The sequence below is a fragment of the Balaenoptera acutorostrata genome, chromosome 17, assembly GCF_949987535.1.
Source record: "Balaenoptera acutorostrata chromosome 17, mBalAcu1.1, whole genome shotgun sequence".
NCBI classification, from domain to species: Eukaryota; Metazoa; Chordata; class Mammalia; order Artiodactyla; family Balaenopteridae; genus Balaenoptera; species Balaenoptera acutorostrata.
In genome coordinates this window covers 53,957,745-53,980,648 of record NC_080080.1, presented here as the reverse complement: position 1 = coordinate 53,980,648, position 22,904 = coordinate 53,957,745, and the positions used below count along the sequence as shown (strand labels likewise).

The 22,904-nt window shown below is 35.9% G+C and overlaps 1 protein-coding gene across 1 annotated transcript; it reads right to left on the bottom strand.

Annotated features, from left to right (window-relative positions):
- Positions 1–2,067: 2,067 nt before the first annotated feature.
- Positions 2,068–22,660, bottom strand: CA1 (carbonic anhydrase 1). The gene is made up of 8 exons (XM_007180135.3): positions 22,546–22,660; positions 11,678–11,738; positions 10,979–11,176; positions 9,520–9,638; positions 6,861–6,956; positions 6,059–6,121; positions 3,331–3,486; positions 2,068–2,382 (listed from the first exon to the last, which is right to left on the bottom strand). Exons 2-8 carry the CDS (start codon positions 11,712–11,714, stop codon positions 2,266–2,268), a joined length of 786 nt encoding a protein of 261 aa, XP_007180197.1. The 5' UTR covers positions 11,715–11,738; positions 22,546–22,660; the 3' UTR covers positions 2,068–2,265.
- Between the last annotated feature and the right edge of the window lie 244 nt (positions 22,661–22,904).

The window sequence follows — 22,904 nt, the reverse complement described above, 5'->3', positions numbered from 1 at the left end:
CCTCAGCTCCCAGCCCCACCCATCCTGGCCGGTGGGTGAGCAGAGAAGCCTCTCGGGCTGGTGAATGCTGGTCAGCCCCGATCCTCTGTGCAGGAATCTGTCCGCTTTGCCCTCTGCACTCCTGTTGCCACGCTCTTCTCCGTGATTCTGAAGCTTTCTCCTGCCACCCCCTGTCTCTGCCAGTGAAGGGGCTTCCTAGTGTGTGGAAATTTCTCCTCCATCACAGTTCCCTCCCAGTGGTGCAGGTCCCATCCCTATTCTTTTGTCTCTGTTTTTTCTTTTTTCTTTTGCCCTACCCAAGTACATGGGGAGTTTCTTTCCTTTTGGGAGGTCTGAGGTCTTTTGCCAGTGTTCAGTAGGTGTTCTGTAGGAGTTGTTCCACATGTAGATGTATTTCTGATGTATTTGTGGGGAGGAAGGTGATCTCCACGTCTTACTCTTCCGCCATCTTGAAGGTGTCCCTGCAATGATCACACTCCAGCTACAGAAGCCGTCTTCCTGTGTGTTCCATTCAATTTCTTTTCAGAAAACACTTTCAAACATTGTAGGTCAAGAGCATCTTTTGCAAATATGTTTCTTGAATTAAACTCATACTCCTCTTTTGGCCTTCATGATGACCACTGATAAATGTAGATTAAAATCCTATCAAGGTAACTTAAGTGAAATAAGAGGGTCATAGGACAGGTGTAACTGTTTCATGCTTTCTCAATATCTGGTAAATATATATTAATATACACGGTCAAATTACTTTTGCAAAGAAAGTATTTTATTTTTATAGACAAATTATGGGGGTTGAGCTAAATGAAGTGTTACTTGGGTCCATTACATTTTTTTTTTTTTTTAAGATTTATTGATTGATTGATTGCTATGTTGGGTCTTCGTTTCTGTGCGAGGGCTTTCTCTAGCTGCGGCAAGCGGGGGCCACTCTTCATCACGGTGCGTGGGCCTCTCACCATCGCGGCCTCTCTTGTTGCGGAACACAGGCTCCAGACGCGCAGGCTCAGCAGCTGTGGTTCACGGGCCCAGTTGCTCCACGGCATGTGGGATCCTCCCAGACCAGGGCTCGAACCCGTGTCCCCTGCATTAGCAGGCAGATTCTCAACCATTGCGCCACCAGGGAAGCCCCCCATTACATTTTTATTAAAGAAGATTCACTTAAATTCTGGGCTCCAAATAAAAATATCAAAAGATGTCTCTTCGGATTTTTAGGTAGAAAATAAACACAGCCTTTACACAAAAGCTCCCTCAGAGCTATGAAAATCTGCTTTGTCTGCCTTTTTAGCTACGATTACAGTTATTGAGAGGTTCTGACTGATTCTGACATTAGACAAGACTAGAACATTGGAATGGATGTGCTCTTTGTCTCTAATATGATTTCTCAGAGAAGAGAAAATAAGTAAATCACAAGACTAAACAATGGACACAAGATTTGTAGAATTCTGAATGTAGATATGGCTTCAGAAAGAACGGCTTCAGGTTCAGGTTATCATTTTTATAAATAATTCACTGGTAACTTTTCTTCCAAATTTGAAGTACAGATTCTCCATGCTAGCTAACTAGTTATAATAATGGAAAAAAGAAAAACAACACAAAAACAGTGACCTTGCTAATGGTGGGTGGGTGGGGGGAATGGAAGCAATAACCAGAAGCGTCATTTCCTGTATGAAATATATCATTTTTATCACAGGGTACACGAATGGTAGCAACGTTGGCCCAGCATAATAATATTAAATCCATTGTCATCCTAGCTGTCTTTGTCTTCAAGAGTAAGCAAATGAATTCTCAACATTTCATCTCAAGCTACTCTTAAGTTATTACATTTGAGGCAAAATAATGTTGCAAATAAAACATTTAAAATTCTTGAATGTAAATGGGGTAGAAACCTAATGCCTTTTAAAAGTAGAGTACATAATAGACAAGAAGAAAAGTATACAGTTATTTTATTAGTTCAATTAAAATGAATAAAATGGAAAGAGATAAAAATCACTAAGAAATTAAGTACAAATCACTAAGAAATTAATTGCATTATAAAGAATTCAACAAAATAGACTTGAATTTAGGCACAAGTTTTGTAAACTTACAGATTACTATTTGAGTTAAGCATTAAGAATAAAAATTAAAGCTTTTTAGTTCTGCAGATTAAATTTGAAAGTAGGCTGTCTTGCTAGTATTAAAATAAACTTGTTTCTTAAAACTTGCTTTATTGGATTACATCAGAAGCAGAGTTGTGTTCCTTGAGGGAGGATAAGTTTCTTCCTGGGCCCATCAGAATGAAGCTTTCACTGTTCTGCCCTTCAGAGGCTGGGGTGGTCGGTTGTTGTGCTTAATGGGGACTTCTTTATCACCTTCCACATTTGATAGAAGACTGCGGAACTGTGCCAGCTTGGAAGGAGGATAGAATATTTAAAGAGTCAAAAGCTATTAAAGTTACACAGAACACTTTTCTTCTAGTATAATTGATGCACTGATATTTAGAAAATCAGGTTGAAGGTTGCAATGGTTTCACAGATGGGAAGGGAGGAAGCCAAAAATTCCTTCACATTTCTTTGCACTAGGCATTTGGCTTAAATTATCAATGATTGACTGGATTAGAATACTAGCTTTCTCACTCTTGGGTAAGAGACTTATCTGCTTGGTGCCTCAGTTTCCATATAGTACTATTTCATTGCATTGTTGTGAAGACTAAATGGGTCAATACATGTAAAGTTCTTAGAATGATGTTTGGCCTATGGCATATGCTCAAGAAGTGTTAGTTACCAATAGGTCACACCGCCTGCCCTAAAGGTTTGTTATGAGAATTGACTGACAAAACGTACATAAGTAACCTAATAAAAGTAGTTGTTCAATCATTGGTGGTTACTATTTGCATAATTATAAACAATAATTAATGGGATATTTTGTTGAACATTTAAGAGCTTAAGTTTCAAAAAAGAATAAAAACCCATGTCAGCTATCAAAATATGCCACTTGAGAGTCACAATTCCCCAAAGTCTTAATAGTACTTCTAGTGCCAGTTTTTTCTTGTTTTTGAAACTCTTAGGAAGATATTTAACAAAGTTGGATTTTTCCTTATTAAGGCGAAAAGAATAGCAAGAGTTCTGAATCTCATATATTTTTTCTACATAAAGTAAAAGAAGTGTTTATAAATACACTTTTATTTTTGATTATTCAATAGACCTTATGTCACAAATAAATCTTTTTCAGTTGGAAGGGAAAATGAACTCTTCAAAATCTAATTGAAATAATAATTTCCCCCAATAATACTAGGAATTGAAATGGTATTCCTGCTTTGCACTTCTAATGCTCACTCATTCACCTTTGATACTCTACCTGCTCTGAGCTGATACTGATGTTTTCCTTAAAGATGATCCAGATTATACTCTCATAAAGAGGAGGATGAGTCAGAGAGCCAAGGTAGGTCCAGTAATCCCGGGATGAAGGAAGGAGAACAGAGGGGTCAAAATTTGTGAATGGGGCTTTTTTGCCCTGAAACAAAAAGAAAAGTAATATATTATTATATCATGATATAAACTATTTGCATCATTACATATATGACATATATGTTATATTATTTAGTAGATAGATAGATCTTAGCTAAGAATTTAATCAATTTTTCTACTATATAGTATTTCATGACTGGTATGTTTGTGGATATAAACAACAAAAGTAATAGAAGACTGAGAATATGCTACACTGGAATTTTGACTGAGCAATCTGCCTCCTTCTTCATTTGGTTGAAGATAAGCAAAGTTTCAAAAACTTTTTATAATCTGTATTCTTTAAAAAGATTTTTAATTTCCAATATAAAACATTTATTGCTTCTCTAGGAATGATACCAGATACTGTTCCAGTGGTAAAGATATTTATTGACATGTATATTGGTATGTTTTATCTTTATTCTATTTAGTCCTATTTTCTTTTCTGATTGGTTATATTGGTGTATAGAAAATGAATTGATATTTGTATGCTAATATTTTATGTAGTCAACTTTATTAAACTTGTGTATTAATTCTGTTTTTTACCTGTTTGATTTGTATTTTCCAGGTGGATGTCAATGATCATATCCTCTGCACTTGAGGATAGATTTGTCTTTTTTTTCCTAATATTTATCCAAATATGTACTCTTATTTCTTTTCTTTCTTTATTACATTGATTAGGACATTCATTGTAATGGTCAGTTGTGGTGGTCACAGTTGACACCCTGGTCTTATTCTTGATTGAAATTGAAAGGCTTCAAATATTTCACTACTAAGTTTGATGTTTGATCCAAGTTGGTATGTGATATTCTTTCTTAAGTTCAATAAGTTTTCAGAGACATTTCTTTCTTTTTTTTATTTTCAGGAATTGGCATTGAATTTTTATCAAATGATTTTCAAGCATCTAACAAGTTTGTAATATGGTTTTTCATATTTAATTCGTTACTGTACTGACATATATTGGAAGATAGTCTAATATCAAACCATCCTTGCATTCCGGGGATAAAATCTACTAGTTTGGAAGCATTACTCTTTTAATATACTGTTGAATATGATTTGCTGTAATCGATTTCATTATTTCTTTTAGCTATATTCCTAAGAAAGATTAGCCTATGATTTCCTTTTTTGTGGTGTTCTTACCCAGTTTGGGTATTAGGTTTCATTTAATAAAATCAAAATAAAGTTTTCTGTCCCCTCATCTGAGCAGTTTAGTTAACAGTGGCATGATTGTTTCTTAAAAGTTGTGGAACACTTCCCCATAAAGTGGTCTGGGCCTAGAGTTTTCTTTCATTAGATACATTTTTTACTATTTTTTCAATTTCTTTTTAGATTCTTGATCTGTTTAGGCTTTCAACACATTTTGAGTCAGTTTCTCTGCATTTTCCTAGAAATTCATCCTTTTAATCTAAATTTTCAAATTTACTGGTATAGTGTTATACAGCTGACCCTTGAACAATGTGGGGGTTAGGAGTGCTGACCCCCTGCACAGTCAAAAATCCATGTATAACTTTATGGTCATCCCTCATAACCACAGTTGTGCATCAGCAGATTCAATTAAGTGGCAATTTTGTAGTGCTATAGCATGTATTTATCAAAAAGAAAAATCCATGAATAAGTGGACCTGTGCAGTTCAAACCCATGTTGTTCAAGGGTCAAGTGTACAAATTTTTCTCTTTTAAAACTTTTTACCACATCTTTAATTATGACCCAATCCCTTATTTCTAATAAATTTTTTGTATGTGTACCTTTTTTTCCATCATCAAACTTGCCAAAAGTGTGTTTTTTGTTGTTTTTTTCCAAAGAATCAACTTTTCATTTTATTAATAAAATTTTACCTTGTATTTATTCATTTTCTTTCTTATTTTATTAATGTTTTGCTTCATCTTCATTAATTATTTCCTTCTATTTTCTTTTCATATATTATTTTTTATTTTCTTGAGTTGAGTGCTTATTTATCTTCAGACTTTCCACTTTATAATATATCCATTTGAAGATTAATTTTTTAGACTAAACATGAACTAGATTTATTTTATATAAAAATACCATGAAAGAAAATGACATATCTCTGACATATGATTTAACTATTTACTATTAAAACAGTAAAGCTAAGGTTAAATATATCAGAAAATCCATCTTTTTTTTTTTTTTTTTAAAGCTGACAGGAGGAATCATGGTTATCAGACACTGCATATTAAAGGGATTTTAAAACAATACCCTTAACTTCTGTATTTTTGTATTGATAAAAAATAAAGATATCTTTCTCCATGATGTAAAAAAATTCACATTTTAGTTGGTTATAGTTTTTAAACAAATTTGAACAGCTATGAAACCCATTCTTCTACAGGCTTCATCCTGCCGAAATAGATGACCAATAACTATGAAAAACAAAGCTAAAATAAAACAAATATCTGAGTCAGAGACCTTCTCAGAAGCAAGGAACATCTAAGTAGTACCTTGATTTTCAGATTGGTAGTTTTTGCTTCGGCCTTCCTACTCCTCACATCAAATATGCAGTTAAATGACTTCTGTAGTTCTGCGGTTTCTTGTTCTCTGATTTAAACTAACTTAATTAGTCTATTTACCTTAGTTTTAACTGCTTTTAGGGCATCAAGTACTTTCTGCAGGTTTGGATTGGCCTGACCCACCTGGAGATTAAAAAAAAATAAAGTGTGAGATAAAAATTGTTATCAAGTCAAATCCTATTTAGTTAATTTTTTTCAATTAAAAACAGTAACTGAAGAAAAAATATGCAAGTCAAAATATAGGAATTTAGCAAAACGGTAATACAAAAACAAACCTCTTACCTTTTGTTCTATTAATTATAATTAGTACAATGAATGGCATGTTGTAAGTGCTCAATAAAGGTTAACTAGAATCACTATAATTCCAAAAGTTAGTCACCCAAATATACCCACTCTAATAATAACTTCCCTATAGAACTTTTCAGGGACTCTCCTACAGAAGATGTGAACAAATCTTCCATTTTAAATATCAATTGAACTTTCTTTATGGGACAAAAATCCTCTTAATATATTTTTCTTATGAAATATTAAATTGATAAACTCCTGACTCTATGAGGTAGGAAGTTTAGAAGAAAGGGACTTTGGAAGAGCTGAAAAAAAAAAATTAGCCTCACCTTCAACACCTTTCCATTTCATCTCTACCTGAAATTTATTTCTCTCTTCAAGTGGGAAAAGCCAAGAGAAAACAAACTAACAAGACGCTAGGGAACTGTTTGTTCACCTGTGGTCAGTCATTAGTAGAAGGGGAACTTTCCAAAAAGAAAGAAAGACTCAAATATTCTTTTGCCTTATTTCATCCTATTTTGAGGTCTGATTGGTAAGAAATAGTTTTAACAGAGCTCTGTAACTCTCTATAACTCACCTTCACCAAAACACCAATAAGTGCCAAACCATCAGCCTGTGAGGCAGCTTCAGCAAAGCTGGAGTACTTCGCAGAATTCCAGTGAACTATATGAAGCTAAAAATGACAATGTGGTTGAGTAGTTATTTATACCGTTGTGAAGGTAAAAAGTAAATTAGACGTTCATGTGTTAATATATAAAGATATATCTTGGCTTTGATAGATAAAACTTATGTGACCCTTCATCCAGGGCATGGAAAGGGCTATGTTCTCACTCTTAAGAATGGTTATCTGTGTGTTGAACAGAGTGGGCAAGTTGCAAATACTGGAACCAGTAAGTAAAATTTCTTTTCTAACAATGTCATAACTATTCAATATTACTCCTTTTTTAAAAAAAAAAAAAAACACCTCTTTGGTATAAGAAGATCAGGAATTCTGGCTAACTAGTTTGGGGACAAAAACTTAATTTGCTCTCACTTGAGGTACTTAGTAACTTTATGAGAAGGGGTTCCTGAAGTATCTGGAGTCTTGGCCAAGGACAGATTCTCTTGAGCACATCCAGACACCTCTCAAGCCAACATCTCTAGCCTAACCTCTCTATGGAACTCTAGACTTGTATATCCAAGTATGTGTGTATGTCTTCTTGATATTTTCTTGATATCTCCACATGGATGTTTAATATGAATCTCAAATTTAATATGGCCAAACTAGAACTCTTGATTTCCTCCTTGCCAGACCTGTTTCATTTTCCCTTCTTAGGAAAAGGCACCACCTTCCATCTAATCGCTCAACCAAAAAATACAACAGTTGTCATTAATTTCTTACTTTTCTCCACTTATCAACATCCATCTTTCAGCACATCTCATAGATTATACACCTTCACTTGGTTCACAACTTTGAGTCTTTGCATTAGCTGCTGATTTTCTCTGGGGTGTCCTTCCCCATAATCTTTCAACAGCAGGATTTTGACTTGAATTAAGGCTGAACTCAAATGCCAGTTCTGAAAGAATCCTTTTCTGACCACCCAATGTAAAGTGATCATCTGGTCACTTGTATCACTCTAAATCAAACCAATTCTCTCCATGCCATGTATCCCTTCCCTTCCCTTCTCTTCCTTTCCCTTCCCTTCCCTTCACTTCCCTTCCCTTCCCTTCCCTTCCCTTCCCTTCCCTCCCCTCCCTTGCCCTCTCTTCCCCTGCTGTCCCCTCCCTTCCCCTCTTCTCTGTCTCTTCTCTCTTCCTCCCCACCTCTCCCTTTCTCCTGCTCTCCCTTCCATCCTCCCTCCAACCATCTGTCATATGTTGAACTTTGTGGCTAAGTGCCTGTCATCTCTACCCTGGATTAATTTTATTTTTCTCAAATTAGATGAGAGAATAACCAGTTTATATTTCTTAAATACAACCAAATACCCTCCTCCAAAGATGCTATTAATACTAATTTAGGCTTTCAGCACATTTGATTTTAGTCCACCTTCAATTTTATGAAGGAGAAATAGGAAAAAAAAAAACATTTAATGGATTTCTGCAACATTGAAAGTTTTTAGCCTGGCTTTACAATGTAACATAAAGTAAGTTATATTTGTATACTACTCCCAAATCCTCTATTAAAATGAAAAATGCATATACCCTGTACCTAACAATCTCTCTTATGAAAATCTGCCCTACATAATTGCTTTCACTAGGGTGTAAGATATATGTACAGATGTATTTATTGCAGCATTTTTTTTTCCTTTGGTAAAAGCAAAAAACCCAACAGAACAAAAAGGAAAAGGCATTGTAATTGTCCATATGTAGGGCTCAGCTAATAAATTCTAACATATGCATACACTGAAATATTGTACAGACAGTAAAAGAAGAGGTGCAATTAAACCTACTGACTTGAAAAAATGATCATGATAAATCGGTAAGTGAAAAAAAAAGCATGTTGGAAAACTATATATATTATGAACTCATTTTATAAAAGTAAAATAAAAATGCCAACCAGTCTATATTGGTACAAATGTATTGTATATTCATACATATGAAGAACAAAAGTTCTTTGTTTTCAGTCTTCCATACCCTCTGTTGACAGTTTGCTGCAAATGTTCTTTATTTTTCCATGGATATCAGACAGAATGTCTTGAATTAGATCACAAACTTCCATGTGGGGATGAATCAAGAGGCCAGAGGGTAGTGGCCTGCAGCCAGGGAACCTCAAACCCTCATCTAGAGTATGCTACTCTGTGATGACTCCTGTGATTAAACTTGCACTCTTAGTAGAGTCTTACCAAAGTGTTCCAGCCTAGCTACACCTATGCTACTGGTGTGTCCAAACATGAACATTTAAATAAGAAGAGAATGATGGTGTGTTCCATTTGGGGGTCAGAGCTTTAAAAGGAGAGCAACATTTCCCCTTGAGGCTAGACTGACATCAAGATAAGTTTTCAAGGCATTCTGAAATGAGAGTATTCTGGGGCTCATGAATTTGACTCCAAGTTCACCTGCCTCTTTCACATGAAAAATTTCCCTCTACTGCCAAACATAGTGTGTCTGTATTTGATTTTAATGGAGCCTGGGAGTGCCTTTCAGGGACCAGAATGCTCATTCATTTGGAGCCATTATAATGGTGTCTTATGTTATAAGGGAGCTGCTTCTGGGAGGACTCTCAGTGTAGTTCTCGCTCACTCACTAAGCTACCTTACCTCTGCAGAATATTTGACTCCATCCACTAAGTGCTCAGAGCCATAGTCATCTTTGACACCCCAGTGAAAATGGAACTGATGGAGCCTATAGCTTTCAGGGAGAGGACCGCCTTTCAGCACTAGAAGAAAAAGGAAACTACTGTTAGTGTTACAATCATAAGCTCCAGCTTATCTTTGCATTTAATATAAACTAACATTAAATTGGATTCAGTAGAAATGAAAACAAACAGTAGCGCCAAAATTTCCATCTTGTTGGTTTTTTTCCCCACATCCACAATGACGGTCTTCATATGTATGGCGCACCCTAAGATAGTGCATGAGTTATATATAATTCTCAGCACATGAGCTGTAATTTTACCTTTTTCTGCCTTCAAGAAAGCATATTGGAAAATGAGTGAATTATATGATTACAGGGCTTTCCTTAAATCTGCTTTAATTTGCAAGTTCATTCATTCATTCTTTTAACAAAGACAGTAGTGGGCAGTATGCATCAAGATCTTTAGTAATTTATTTTTAGTAACAAATTATTCAACACATACCTTGTAACTGATCAGGACACAAGAGGGTATCTTGACAGCTTTGTTGAGAATCCCTAGCCAGGGACCAAAAGAATGTTCCAGTAGAACAGTACGGTCACTTTTAAAATTCTAACATTGAATGACCATGTTTCTTTAGAGAGTCTATCCAATCATATGATTAATAAAACACACATAATACCAGACCTAATCCTAACAGTGGACATAGCAGCAAGGTGTCTAAAATTTAGGCTCAGAACCTTGTAGGAAAGTGCTAAAATAAATTTTGCCTTTTGTCAGTAGAGTTGTTTTATGGAATTGTCATTTAATAAATTATTCAGTAAACAGTTTTGAAAATTTTACTATGTGCTAGATTCTGGGATATGAAGATAATTCAGTCACCATGGCCTAGCAAGGAGAGGGGAATATAGACAAGTATACTTATGCACAGAATTGTTCCATGCAAGATGCCCACAAGATCATTTTCTTACTGGCACTTCACAGTTACGGAGCCATTTTTCTGGTCACACAAAATAAATATATTCTTCACCTCTGTTTTTCTTCCCTGCTAGGATCCTCCACCCTCATCTCGATTAGAAAATATTTGCCTTTTCAGTTTTTATATTCATGATAGTTCATAGACCTTTTTGAAAAGCTACTGTTTATTCAGAGGTTGTGAAGTGAGCAAAAAGACATTGGAAACAAGAAGAAATGGAATAGTGTCCCTGTAAAGGAGAAGGACTGAAAAAAGACAGATCTGGGGGTCCCCAAAATCATCTTTACCACTTGTAAATTTTCTAGAAATTCAAGATACTTCACCAGATTCCAGCAATGTTACACATGTACACAAAAGACTGCAGATGGTCGTTTGTGTTTCTTAAAGCCCCATTGTTTTAATTTCCCCAGTAAAGCCAAAGAAAAATTAGAAGGGTCTTTTGGCTCACCTGATCGATTATCATTGTCCTCAAAGTTTACATGGAAGGAATGTCCCACGTTGATGATTTCTTTGGCTGTGTCTGGACTGTAGGAGACACTGATAGGTTTGAGAGAGGCATCATGTTTGGTTTCACTGGTTTTGATGTCGATGGGAGATTGTCTATTTCCATTTGCGATGGGGTACAGCTTGCCCCACTGTTCAGGACCTACCAGGACAAACATATGCTTACAATCAAAACTTGATCAAATGCTCAAATCCAAGTTTTAGGAATATAACTTTGTTTATTAGATTAGGATTTACTGAGGATCTTAAATGATATTCTGTTTAACTTAATGGAAATTCAATGTTTGAGAATCCCCTTTTCTATGCTATACAATAAAATAGTGTATTTGTCAATACAAGTAATATGCTCATAGTCTGTGGGATCAGACTATACATATTTTACTGTTATAGCAATAGATTTCTAATATACATATATGGAAAGAGAGACAGAGGGAGAGAGAGGAAGAGAGACAGAATGCATTTTGTAGACAACAATGACCCAAAGGACAACTGCTAAGAATACATGCAAAGCTATTATAATTCAACGTCAGGCAAACCAAATCATTAATCTATGACTACATAGGTATTTTAAGTGCTCAATATCTCTTTTATTGGAAAAGAGAGGAAGCCGTTATTTGATCTACATGAACAGAAGAACGCTTACCATTTTCACCGTCATATCCCCAGTCAGGACTTGCCATGATCTTCTACTTAGTTTTCTTTTTCTGAAAACAAATACCTGAAATAACTGACTGCAACTGAATGTGCAATAGACAACTGAAACCACAATTTGTAGGTTTTTATAGAACCATCTCTACCCTTAATATGTTACTATTTCATCACCTCTACCTATCAGGAAGTATATACATGTAAAAAAAATAAGTATTCTAAAAGAAGCCCACAAGGGTAAGGTCAGTTCCAATTGTTTGATTTTCTTATATTGTAAAAGAGAAATACAGAAATCTTAGCTTTTATAAAACCAAGCGCTGTTTCTCTCATGTTAGTAGAAGATATGGCTGAGTATTATCATATATGATTCTTTGAATTTCTAACTGAAAATGACTGTGCACTTGAGATTTCCAATTTTTACCCTTGCTGGACACTTAAGCAATACTAGCAACAGTAATTTAGTAAGAAGAATAATTTGCGTGTTTACAGGCTGATCAGAACAAGTATCATGATGTTAATTTAAAATCAGGTAACAGAATCACTAATTATTTGTAATATATATTATTCATAATTGTACATTTCAAAGACACACATGATGAGAATAAAGTCCTTCATTTTTTTTTTTTAAAGACAATTTTTTTTAAGCAGATATTCATTTTTATTTATTTATTTATTTATTTTTGGCTGTGTTGGGTCTTCGTTTCTGTGCGAGAGCTTTCTCCAGTTGCGGCAAGCCGGGGCCACTCTTCATCACGGTGCACGGGCCTCTCACTATCGTGGCCTCTCTTGTTGCGGAGCACAGGCTCCAGACGCGCAGGCTCAGTAGTTGTGGCTCATGGGCCTACTTGCTCCGCGGCATGTGGGATCTTCCCAGACCAGGGCTGGAACCCGTGTCCCCTGCATCGGCAGGCAGACTCTCAACCACTGCGCCACCAGGGAAGCCCCCTTCATTTTTAAAGGAGTTTGGATTCATAAATGGAGAAGATTTTATTAATATTGAAATTAAATATGGTCCAATATTTATTTTACACATCAAATAGAGGTCTTCTGTATAGTTCTATACAATTTATAGAGCACTTTCGTATTATTTTATTTTACCATCACCACTACACACATAAATCCTATACAGTGAGAATTATCATCTTGTAGCTGAGAGATGTTGAGGGTCTTCACCACACCTAGCAAGAAGCCAAGAAGCCAAGACTTCAGCCTCCAAGTGCAGTTGTTTTCTTTACTACACCTCTGCTGAATGCCACACTGAGCTATGAGATGGATGATCCCTAATTCTCTTTCTATGCCCACAATTCTCTTAAGTCCAATTTAAACTTGGACCATGGTGAAACTTGCCACTTGTTGAGTGATGAGAAGATCTACAGGACTTTTCAAGGAGGCAAAGAAAACCAATTAGTATGTGTCAGACTGGCTAGGTCCATATTTCCAAGGCTCTAAATGTGCGCAGAGGAAACACAATTGGAAAACATAAGCTTCCATAGTAATGACTGATTTCCATGCCTTGGTAGTCATACTTCCTTTCACACTCTGGAATTGTCTGAGCTACCTAGGCTTTCTGAAATAAGTGAATCTGGCACAATTTTTAGCAAGGCTGACCAGAGGCACATTATTTGTCCCTTTTGGCTAATGATAGCCAACTAGCTCAGATGCAGATGGACTATGTACGGCTCATGAACAAAGTTAGAAGAGGCCTAAGCTTCCATTCCACACTTTAGTAGGCAGAAGAAACTATTACTTGAAAGGGAACTTTTTTTAAACATGCCATTTATTAAAGGTCCAGTATTACTCAAATGCTAGGCTAAACAGTTTATATGCAGTAATTCATTTAATTCTCACAATAACCAAATTAGGCATTAAAATGTGTATTCCACATAAGAGGAAATTGAAGACAATTCCTCAGGGTTATGCAAAGCTTGTAAGTGGCTGCTTATATCTTACAAGCCTAGGGTTTAAACTTAGATCTGTCTAACTCCAAAGCTTGTACTCTTTCTTAAACTTCCACTGTCAACAAATGCCCATTGACCTCCACTTGATTCTGTTTTCTGGAGGATTGGATTGGTTGATCTGGTCTGGTCTGGCTCATGATGACCAGTAGTCAGACTTGACCCTTGGGCTATTTCATTCTAGACCCAGAGTCTCAGGTTGGCCAGAAGCTCATGGAATGATAGAAACAGGCTACTCTTTGCCAGATAAGTTGCTCTTCCTAATTGCTACTTTGTTAAAAGTAACTTTAAATCAAACTACTATATTAATCAACCTATTTGGAAAAAAGGACAACTTCCAATTGAATCAGGAGCAAGTAGGCTGATGGAAAAACCTATAGTTTTTTAAAAAGTAATGTAAAACTGGATAAATAATTTTGATTAAGAATTGGTTAATTGGTAACTCTTAGAAGTATCAAGTTATATGTCAATTATATGTCAATAATATGGAAAAAAAACAATTGTAGTACTTTAAATAGAGATTTTTAAATGTTGAAAGAATGATGTGCAGAATGTTTAATTTAATAATTACATTGGTTTAATTTGCAAATTTGATGAAAATGTATTAATGGGCTGAGGGTAGAAGGGAAAGAAAGATTTCTTCCTTTACCTTATGAAATGGAATTTTAGAGGCCAAATATTTACTGAAAAAAATATTTAAAGATAAAATGTTGATATTATCTTACCCTTAAACCATATGCCATAATTTTATCTTTTGACCTTCTTTCACAATAAATAAAATTCTTGCAACAAACACACAAGCAAAAAGAATTATGAAAAGTTATAAAAGATTTACTATTATTATTAAGGAGAGCTATTTCACCGTGCACTCATCTAGGGGTACTGGAGTAGGTTAGAAAAGACTATTGTTCATTGAATAATTACCATCTGTCGGATCCTTTAAAATAATGACTTAATTCAGTTTCACAGTAGACCTAAGGATTAGGTTAGTCTCACCCCACTTTTAAAGAGGAATAATTGAGGCTCAGAAAATTCAAGGAGAAGAGCCAGGATTTGAATCCATTTCTGGTTACCTCTAAAACCCATAAGTGCATCCTCTTCTTTATTTTATTACACCACCATTTTAACAGGCTGTCTATAAAACATTTGCTTTAAAGTTACTTAATAGGACTTCCCTGGCAGTCCAGTGGTTGGGACTCTGCGCTCCCAATGCAGGGGCTGAGGGTTCAATCCCTGGTTGGGGAACTAAGATCCCACATGGGCCTGTGGCCAATAAAATAAATACATACATACATACATAAATACACAAATACATAAAGTTACTTAATAGCTTATTACATTTATTTATTGAGTAGCATCAACTAACTTTGTTGAAGATTTTTTAGTGCCCTGAAATATTTTCAAAAAAGCAGAGACATTTTCTCAATATTTTACAAAATTTGAAAACCATGTTTAGCTAATTTTAAATTATATTTAGCATTCCTTATTTGAATTTTTTTCTCCTAATCTCTTAAATGAACATTTTCCTCTGATTCCTACTTCAATCTTTTAAAACTGAAAGCATGAACTCTTATGAAGGCAAGTAAATTATGATGAGTTTCAAATTTAAATTTATAATTAAAAAATAATTCTTTGGTATGGAAGGAATTAGGAATGTGAAAGAGTGCTGTGTCTAACTATGGTAGAGATCTGCTAAATGCCACTGAAAAGAAATTCCAAAAGGCAATACAGTTCTATAATCCTTAGCATTACGTAAGGATAGGTGGCTTCCCTGGGACCCATATTTTCCCTAAAATAAGGAAATATACATAGTGAAAATCAAGTGTCATGTTTATTAAATTTGGCATAACTCTCACTTTGCTCCCTAATTTCCCTGCTTCTCCAGAATTGATACTGTTTAGGGTGACAAGAGAAAGCTTATTTCTAGTGGAGAAGTGGGTCATGGAAAATGGTTATATTATCTTGTACATTTCTGCAGTAAGACAATTGGAAATTCTACTGAATCAGTTTAAATGGCAGGATGGTTTATCTGGATTTCACAGCTATTATTTCTTCCAAACTGGTCTTTCTCTCCACTTGTAACAAGATGTCTTACCAACTTTATTCTTCCCAGTGGATGTCTTTCTCTCCATCCATACCAAGCTTGTTCCCATTTTAGGACTTTTGCACTTGCTGTCCCCTCTGTCTGGATGCCTCTGTATCCAGATCTTTACACAGGCTCAAATTTCACCTCCTCAGAGACAAGTTTCCTGACGTCTAAATTTAATATACCCCCTGCTTCTCAGTCACTCTATTAATTCAGTCTGTCTTCTTTCTTTCATAGCATTTGTTACATCCTGAAATTATTAATTTTTTTGCATCCTGAAATTCATTTGCTTACTTGCTTAGTATCTATAACCATCTCTATAATGACACCTGGATAATGATGGACCATTTTATTTTTTTAAATCACTGCATGGAAAACAGTGGTGTTCAATAAATACTTTAGAGAGAACAATTAAGTGGTCATTTTAAACTTCAATTATTGTATTTCTATAAAGACTTAGAAGAAAAAACACTCATCAGGGACTGCACCCACCCAAACGTACTGGTCTGAACTCAGGGGTGTGTGAATGAGTTTTGCTGGAGATGAACTCATGATCGTATTTGGAACTAAGGAAAAAGAGCCTTTCCTCTCTCAGTTCTATTAATGGAGGAATGAAGTGACCCGTCTGTGTCTGTCAGTCATTGCTGGGAGAGTGAGAATGTTGGTCTTTATAAGTGTCAACTTTTTTGACACTTTGTAAGTATCAAAACTTAACTCTTGAAATGTGGTTTGAACTTTTGACATAGAAATTTCACAGATCCATAACTCATGGATTTTATTACTGTAATAAAAGAGAAACTTTCAACCTTATATTTCCTGCCTTGGAACATTTTATTTTTATTTTTGAAGGCAGTTTTAAAATTCACTAATGAATATTTTTTATTAACCTAGTCAACTCTACATAGGTAACTATTTTAATCCACAGCATAGAGGTATTCAATTTCTTACAATTTCTTGCTTTTAAAAACATTACATTTTAAATATACCTAGTTGATTGTCATATGCAGTGAAATTACTGGTTGGAACGATATATACTGAATACACTGAAAATATAGGCTGTGCACTTTTTAAAAAAAAATTATTTATTTAAAAATTTTTTTGAATTTTATTTTATTTATTTATTTTTATACAGCAGGTTCTTATGGCTTGTGCACTTTTAAGCTAATTGTTAGGAGTCTCTTCTACTGGATGAATGGGTAACTTGTGCAGATTAATTGTACCATCTTTATATTTATTTTTAAAACAGACAAAATAATATTTGTCTTATCTCCTATAACTGTTTAGGGAATTGATGGGCTCCTCTATAACAGATGACATAATTAAGCAATATTTTTCATCTCAAAAGAAAATAACATGCATAATCCTTAATGAACCTTAAAATACTGCACAAATGTAAATGATTAACTTCAGCCTCAAAAAAAAGGTTGATTTTAACTCTCAGGTAAATACATAATATAAATACATGAAATAAAATAAAATAGTTCGAGTGATTGCATGTGGCCTGAAATTCAAACAATTGAGTAAAAGACATCTGCTTGCCACAGATTAAACTAAATCCCACATGTAAACATGAAAGGAGATAAGTTCTCAAATGTAAATATTAATGGAGGTGAAGGTCAGTCACATCAGTCACCTTATCTTAAGATGTTTCATGCAACCTTTGTTGGGGTCCATCTACCTAAAAGTTATCTGAAGATTTAAAAACATTTTCTATCGACTTCCCCAAATAATTCTGTTAGCTCTCAAACCCTTTTATCAAAGACTAGATTTCTAAAACACATTTGAAACTGAATATGTCCTCTCTTAATACCGTGTTTCTTAATGTATAATCTGTAGATCACCTGCTTCAGATTCACATATATGTGAACTAAAATGCACATGCATGTCTCATGCACTCCCTTACTTTTGTGAGATGACCTGATGCAATTTAGATTACTAACATATATCAAGCTCTGTTGGTAAGTATTGGTAGCCTTTTTTAGACGTATCTGGGGGCTATAGGAATCTGCCTTCACAATCTAATTACTAATGATATGTTTCAATGAAAGCAAGTCTCTGATCAAACCCCCTCCATTGTACATTCATTAGTAGCAAATTGGCACAAAATAGTCATGTGACTTGTCTGCAGTTTCAGGAGGGCTTGCTGCAAGTGAGGCTCACCACCCAGCACCTTGAATGAAGGACTCACTTCAAACACGCTTTGATGATATCAGGACTGGTGATCTTTGTTGTTGGTTCAGGCAGCTGGGTCCACTGGGGCCCAATGGGGCCTAGACTTACATACTACATCAATGGCATTCAAGTATTGTACTTGTCCACTCATATATCTTGTTCATGTAAGAACTATGGATTTAGCAAATTTTCTCTAGTCACTTATTACTCTTGATACCACTAATTTCATGAGCACAAAATTATTTTGAATATCCTTTATAGTAAATAACTAACCTTTCAGTGTTGAGTTAGCTGTAGATATGGTAAGTAGTCACCTCTGAAGATCCTACGTCCTGATTAGGATGCTATTATGCATTCCTATTAAGCATTAGATTATATTAACAAACACATTATTAATACTGAAGTAACACCACTGAATCAAAATCTCTTCACAGGAGGCCTGAGAATCTGTTTTAATGAACATTCCAAGGTGACATTTTAAAACACATTTGGACACTTTTACCAACACTCTTTTAAGAGGAATGTCATTTTCCTCACATGCCTTCCTCTTTTAGGAAGAATACCAAATATTAGCAGCCACTTGTAAAAATATTTACTGTTTTACTAGTTTTTATCCTCATAAGACTTTAAAAATCCTTTAATGCTTTTACTAGTACCTGCTTCCAGAGGAGAAATCTTTTTTTCATTTTTTTTTTTTTGATGCTTTTTTATCTGTTGGGTCTATGTGCTAACAACAGGGTGGTGACGTCTTCTGCAGGGGTTTTTGAATCAAATGCTCAAGTCGGTTACATGGTTAAGTGAAGACAAGCATAATAACCAAATGCCTTTTAGTAGTGGAAATATCCATGGCTGCATGCAAGAAGTTGCCACTTTAATTCTCTCTTAACTGATTCCTGTCCTAGTAGGGCTACCAAAGAAAAGTGGCAAGACCACTAATTGAAATACCAGTTTGCAGAATGACTCAGAGTGCACAGAAGAAGTACATTACAGAGAACCCCTTTACTGATCTTAAAAGAGTGATCACTTTGTTATAAAGCAGAAACTAACACACCATTGTAAAGCAATTATACTCCAATAAAGATGTTAAAAAAAAATAAAAGAGTGAACACGGACACCTAATGCGGATGAAGCCATAGCTACAATGCTCCTTTGGTCTCTAAAGACTTTAGAGTCACAGCTATTTTCAGGTGTTGTTAGCATTAACTAAAATTTGTCTATCTGTCTAACCTAATTTCTCTGAATCATTCTATTTCTTTATTGTGAAGCGGGCTAATGATCGTACTCACCTTGAAGGTTTTGCTTTTTTTTTTTTAAAGGAATTCCTTTATTTTTTTAATTATTTATTTATTTTTGGCTGTGTTGGGTCTTTGTTTCTGTGCAAGGGCTTTCTCTAGTTGCGGCAAGCAGGGGCCACTCTTCATCGCGGTGCGCGGGCCTCTCACTATCGCGGCCTCTCTTGTTGCCGAGCACAAGCTCCAGATGCGCAGGCTCAGTAGTTGTGGCTCACGGGCCCAGTTGCTCCTTGGCATGTGGGATCTTCCCAGACCAGGGCTCGAACTCGTGTCCCCTGCATTAGCAGGCAGATTCTCAACCACTGAGCCACCAGGGAAGCCCGGTTTTGCTTTTTTATGAGGATTAGAGATAAAGGCACGTAGCAGATGCACAGTAAAAGATAGCTATTATATTTTCACTGAGTGTATTACTAATAATGGAAAACTGCGTGGGTTGTGGTTAAATTGGATGGGACAGTTAAATGACCCTGAGAATTGAGGACACAGGTCTGTGTCAGAACTTCCAAGACTTTGACTGATGAAGTATATTAGCTAATCAGCCTTTAAACCATGGGACATAATCCTCCTTAGGGTTTGTTTTTTTTTTTTCTAAGAAATAGGTAAGAAATAAATTGAATGATTATAGATGCTTTTCAAGAAAGAAACTCTTTCTTCTAGAACGGGCCCATAGAAAGGGGCTTTTACTCACTGTAATTTTACTCACATGATCTTACTTATAACTTTTAAGAAGATTGTGAGCTGAGTAGAACAAATGTTTGTATCCCTCTTTCAAAATGAAGAAAGAGGCTTTCACAGATGAGAAAGTTAAGCTACTTACCCAAAGTCAGATGTAAGTGTTAGAACAGTGTCTTCAAGCTCTGTATCAAGCATCCTTTCCAGTGACGAATTATAAAATCAAACTAAAAATAGTGTTTCTTTCATCATTTTGTACTTCATTATTAAAAAAGAGTTCAGTGATATGGTTAGTTATTACCTCTCAAACAGTCTTTGTATTTTCCTTAAAATAGACTTCTTAATGTCAACATAGACAGGGCTTGGCTTTTTTGTTCATGGGAGGGGTCAGGGTGCTATACGGGCCATTATCTTTCCTGAATGATGGCTGCTGTGGGTTTTTGCATCTCCACAGCCAGGCTGTCCAGGCCCACATAGCCATCACACATCCTTCTTGATGTTCTTTCAGTGTCTACCCTTCTAACATTTCTGTAGAGAAACCAAGCTACACATGATTTCAACTCCCTGGTTGCAATGTAGCTCGTGAACATATATCTCTACATTTCCACAAAAATCTACTTTATTTCTTCTAGTCCTATGGTGAAGGATCAGAGCCAGGATGGAACATAACAGATCCTCCTCCCTTATATTTCTAGGGCTGGAGGAAGAAAAAGTAAATTTATATTAGATTCCCTACAACAAAATTTCAAAAACAATTGTTGTTCTTTTAGCTAAAGGCTAAATAGCAAGATTTTAATGAAAGTCCTTCCAGATCCTGTCTCCTGTAAACAGATTACTTGTGTAATTTATTTGCTAAAGGCCATATGTCTTATTCTGACTTTTCTCTGCTTTTCTTTAAATTTTTTAAAAAGTTGCTCTAGGCAAATGAGAGCTACTTAAATATATAACTTATACTAAGCTGATCTCAAAGATAGACTTGGCTACAAGTAAGTGAAGAATATTAAGAACTCTTGAAGACCTCTGGTAAAATATAACTCTTCCTTCAGCACTGACTCACATAGTGAGAGTGCACAGGGTCTTTTCCTGTAGTTTCTTAGGGATCCTTTCCGGAATCAGAAAACTTTGGAGAGGCCACTTGGGCAACAGTTCTCAACTGTTGACTTGAAAGGCCTTGGGTTTCCAAACTTCAGGGTTGAGAGTGAAAAGATGTTGATTGCATTCCCTTACACCTCGTTTATCTGGTCTGTGGTGGAGTTCCTTAATATGCAATAGTTAGGTAGTTCAGTAACAAGCCTAAGTCCTTTAAGACTGTCCCAGACTGTGCCTTTAACTACTTGGTAAAGTTCCACACAACCTTTGTGCAACTGCCTGAGGATTACAAAATGAGGCAATGACATGTAGATTAGTGCCTTAGTTTTCCGTCATCACCCAGGAGGCAGCCGGAACCAGTCTGGTGAGAAAGAACTCCAGGAAAAACACTTCCCCAGGTTCATGTCAGTAATGCTTTTAAAATGAAGACCCACAGAGTCCAAAGGACTCCTTAAGGGCATTAGTGGCTAAGAATGAAGCTCCAGTTAGAATGAAGCTTATGAGCATAAACTTCCTAGAACAAATAGGACTGTTTTATGCAGTGATTTGATCTGGGGAAGATGAATTCCTGGCAATGTTATCAGTTCCTCCTGTTGGTAATTTATGGGGGTGCTAGCTAGCTGGGTTTACATTTGATGTTCTTACAATGTGGTCTTTTGTTTCTCCTGTTGCAGGCTCCAAGAGTTCTCAGAGATCCCCCTCAGAGTTGGACATGATTCAACTGTGCGGTTGCTTGCAGCTGGCACCAGCTGTTGCTACACTTTTCAATCTTAATTTTGTTTTTTGGTTAAGATTGTGTTTCTAGTCCTCCCCCAACTTCTGATACTACACATATAGTGCCAAGTTGTTTGCTGGTGAGCATGATATTATTAGTAAAGGCCAGTGGCTCCTTTCAAAGGAGCCTCAACTATTAACATAAAATCACTTCTGGGAATAAGGCTGACTGTGTCATTTATTTTGGTTACTACATTTTTAAAAGAATCATTCTAAGTTTAAAATAAGAGGTGGCAAATAAAACTTTGTTTAAGGATTCAAGTCATTAAAACATAAAGTTGGAGTGGTGAGGAAGAAAGGAAATCATCATTTAGCAGCTGCTAAACGTCATAAAGCTTGAAGAAAAGATAGGGTGACTTTTATTAGATCAAATATTAGCAGCAATGCTCTGGCGTGATGAACATGCCTTCTGTATGACATGAGTTTGATATCCACTCAAAAAACAGCCTAGTGAGGAGAGAAACGCCAACCATAATAGATGTGACCTTTCAGTGCCTTGGCCATTGGCATTGCATGAGGGTAATCCTAGATCACCCATTTTTCCATTTGGATGTAGCTGAGACTGACGGGGCAGGTGTCCTGCCTAAACCAACTAATTTACGATCTGCTTTCAGTCTCCTTCCTACTTGCCTTTTCCAAAGTGAGCTTGAAAATCCAATTCTTTCCACTACCTCTTCAGAGAACCTAGAGGTAAGGTAGCGATATAGTATTTTTGTTACTGGTAAGGCTGCTTGAGCCAATGCAAAGATTGATGATCAATGCATGCACCTGAAAAAAATTTTAAATCTATTAAATTTAGTAAGATTGAAATGCAGCTACTCACCGAAGACTTGAATTGCAGTGTCTAGAGAAAGCTAAATTGAGCACAACTTAATCCCCTCATCATAATATGAACAAAGCATAAGACAAATGGTACCATGGCAGTCGGGCACCACAACTTATGGTTGTCAAAATGAGCTATGGACTGATTTTGTGACTCACAATTACTCACACACTTCCATTAAGGTCACAAGCCTGCCTCCTTAATCATCAGGGCTGCCCCCAGATCATTCAATCCAACAGGCGATGGACAGTGAAAATTTGTAGGGATTTTGGTGACCCATCACTTCTTAGAGTATAAAGTTGGGCTGGACAGCACTGTATGTGAATGGGGAGAGAATCACGTTCACTACATGTTACAAG

What these genes read in the sequence shown, in the direction of transcription:
- CA1 (XM_007180135.3), bottom strand. Translation starts at nt 11,714, where the DNA reads ATGGCAAGTCCTGACTGGGGATATGACGGTGAAAATG. An exon ending in GGACAATGATAATCGATCAG is followed by an intron (nt 9,639 to 10,978) that starts GTGAGCCAAAAG and finishes TTTTTCTTCTAG; the next exon opens with TGCTGAAAGGCGGTCCTCTC. An exon ending in TCAGTATCAGCTCAGAGCAG is followed by an intron (nt 2,383 to 3,330) that starts GTAGAGTATCAA and finishes CCTCCTTCCAAG; the next exon opens with CTGGCACAGTTCCGCAGTCT.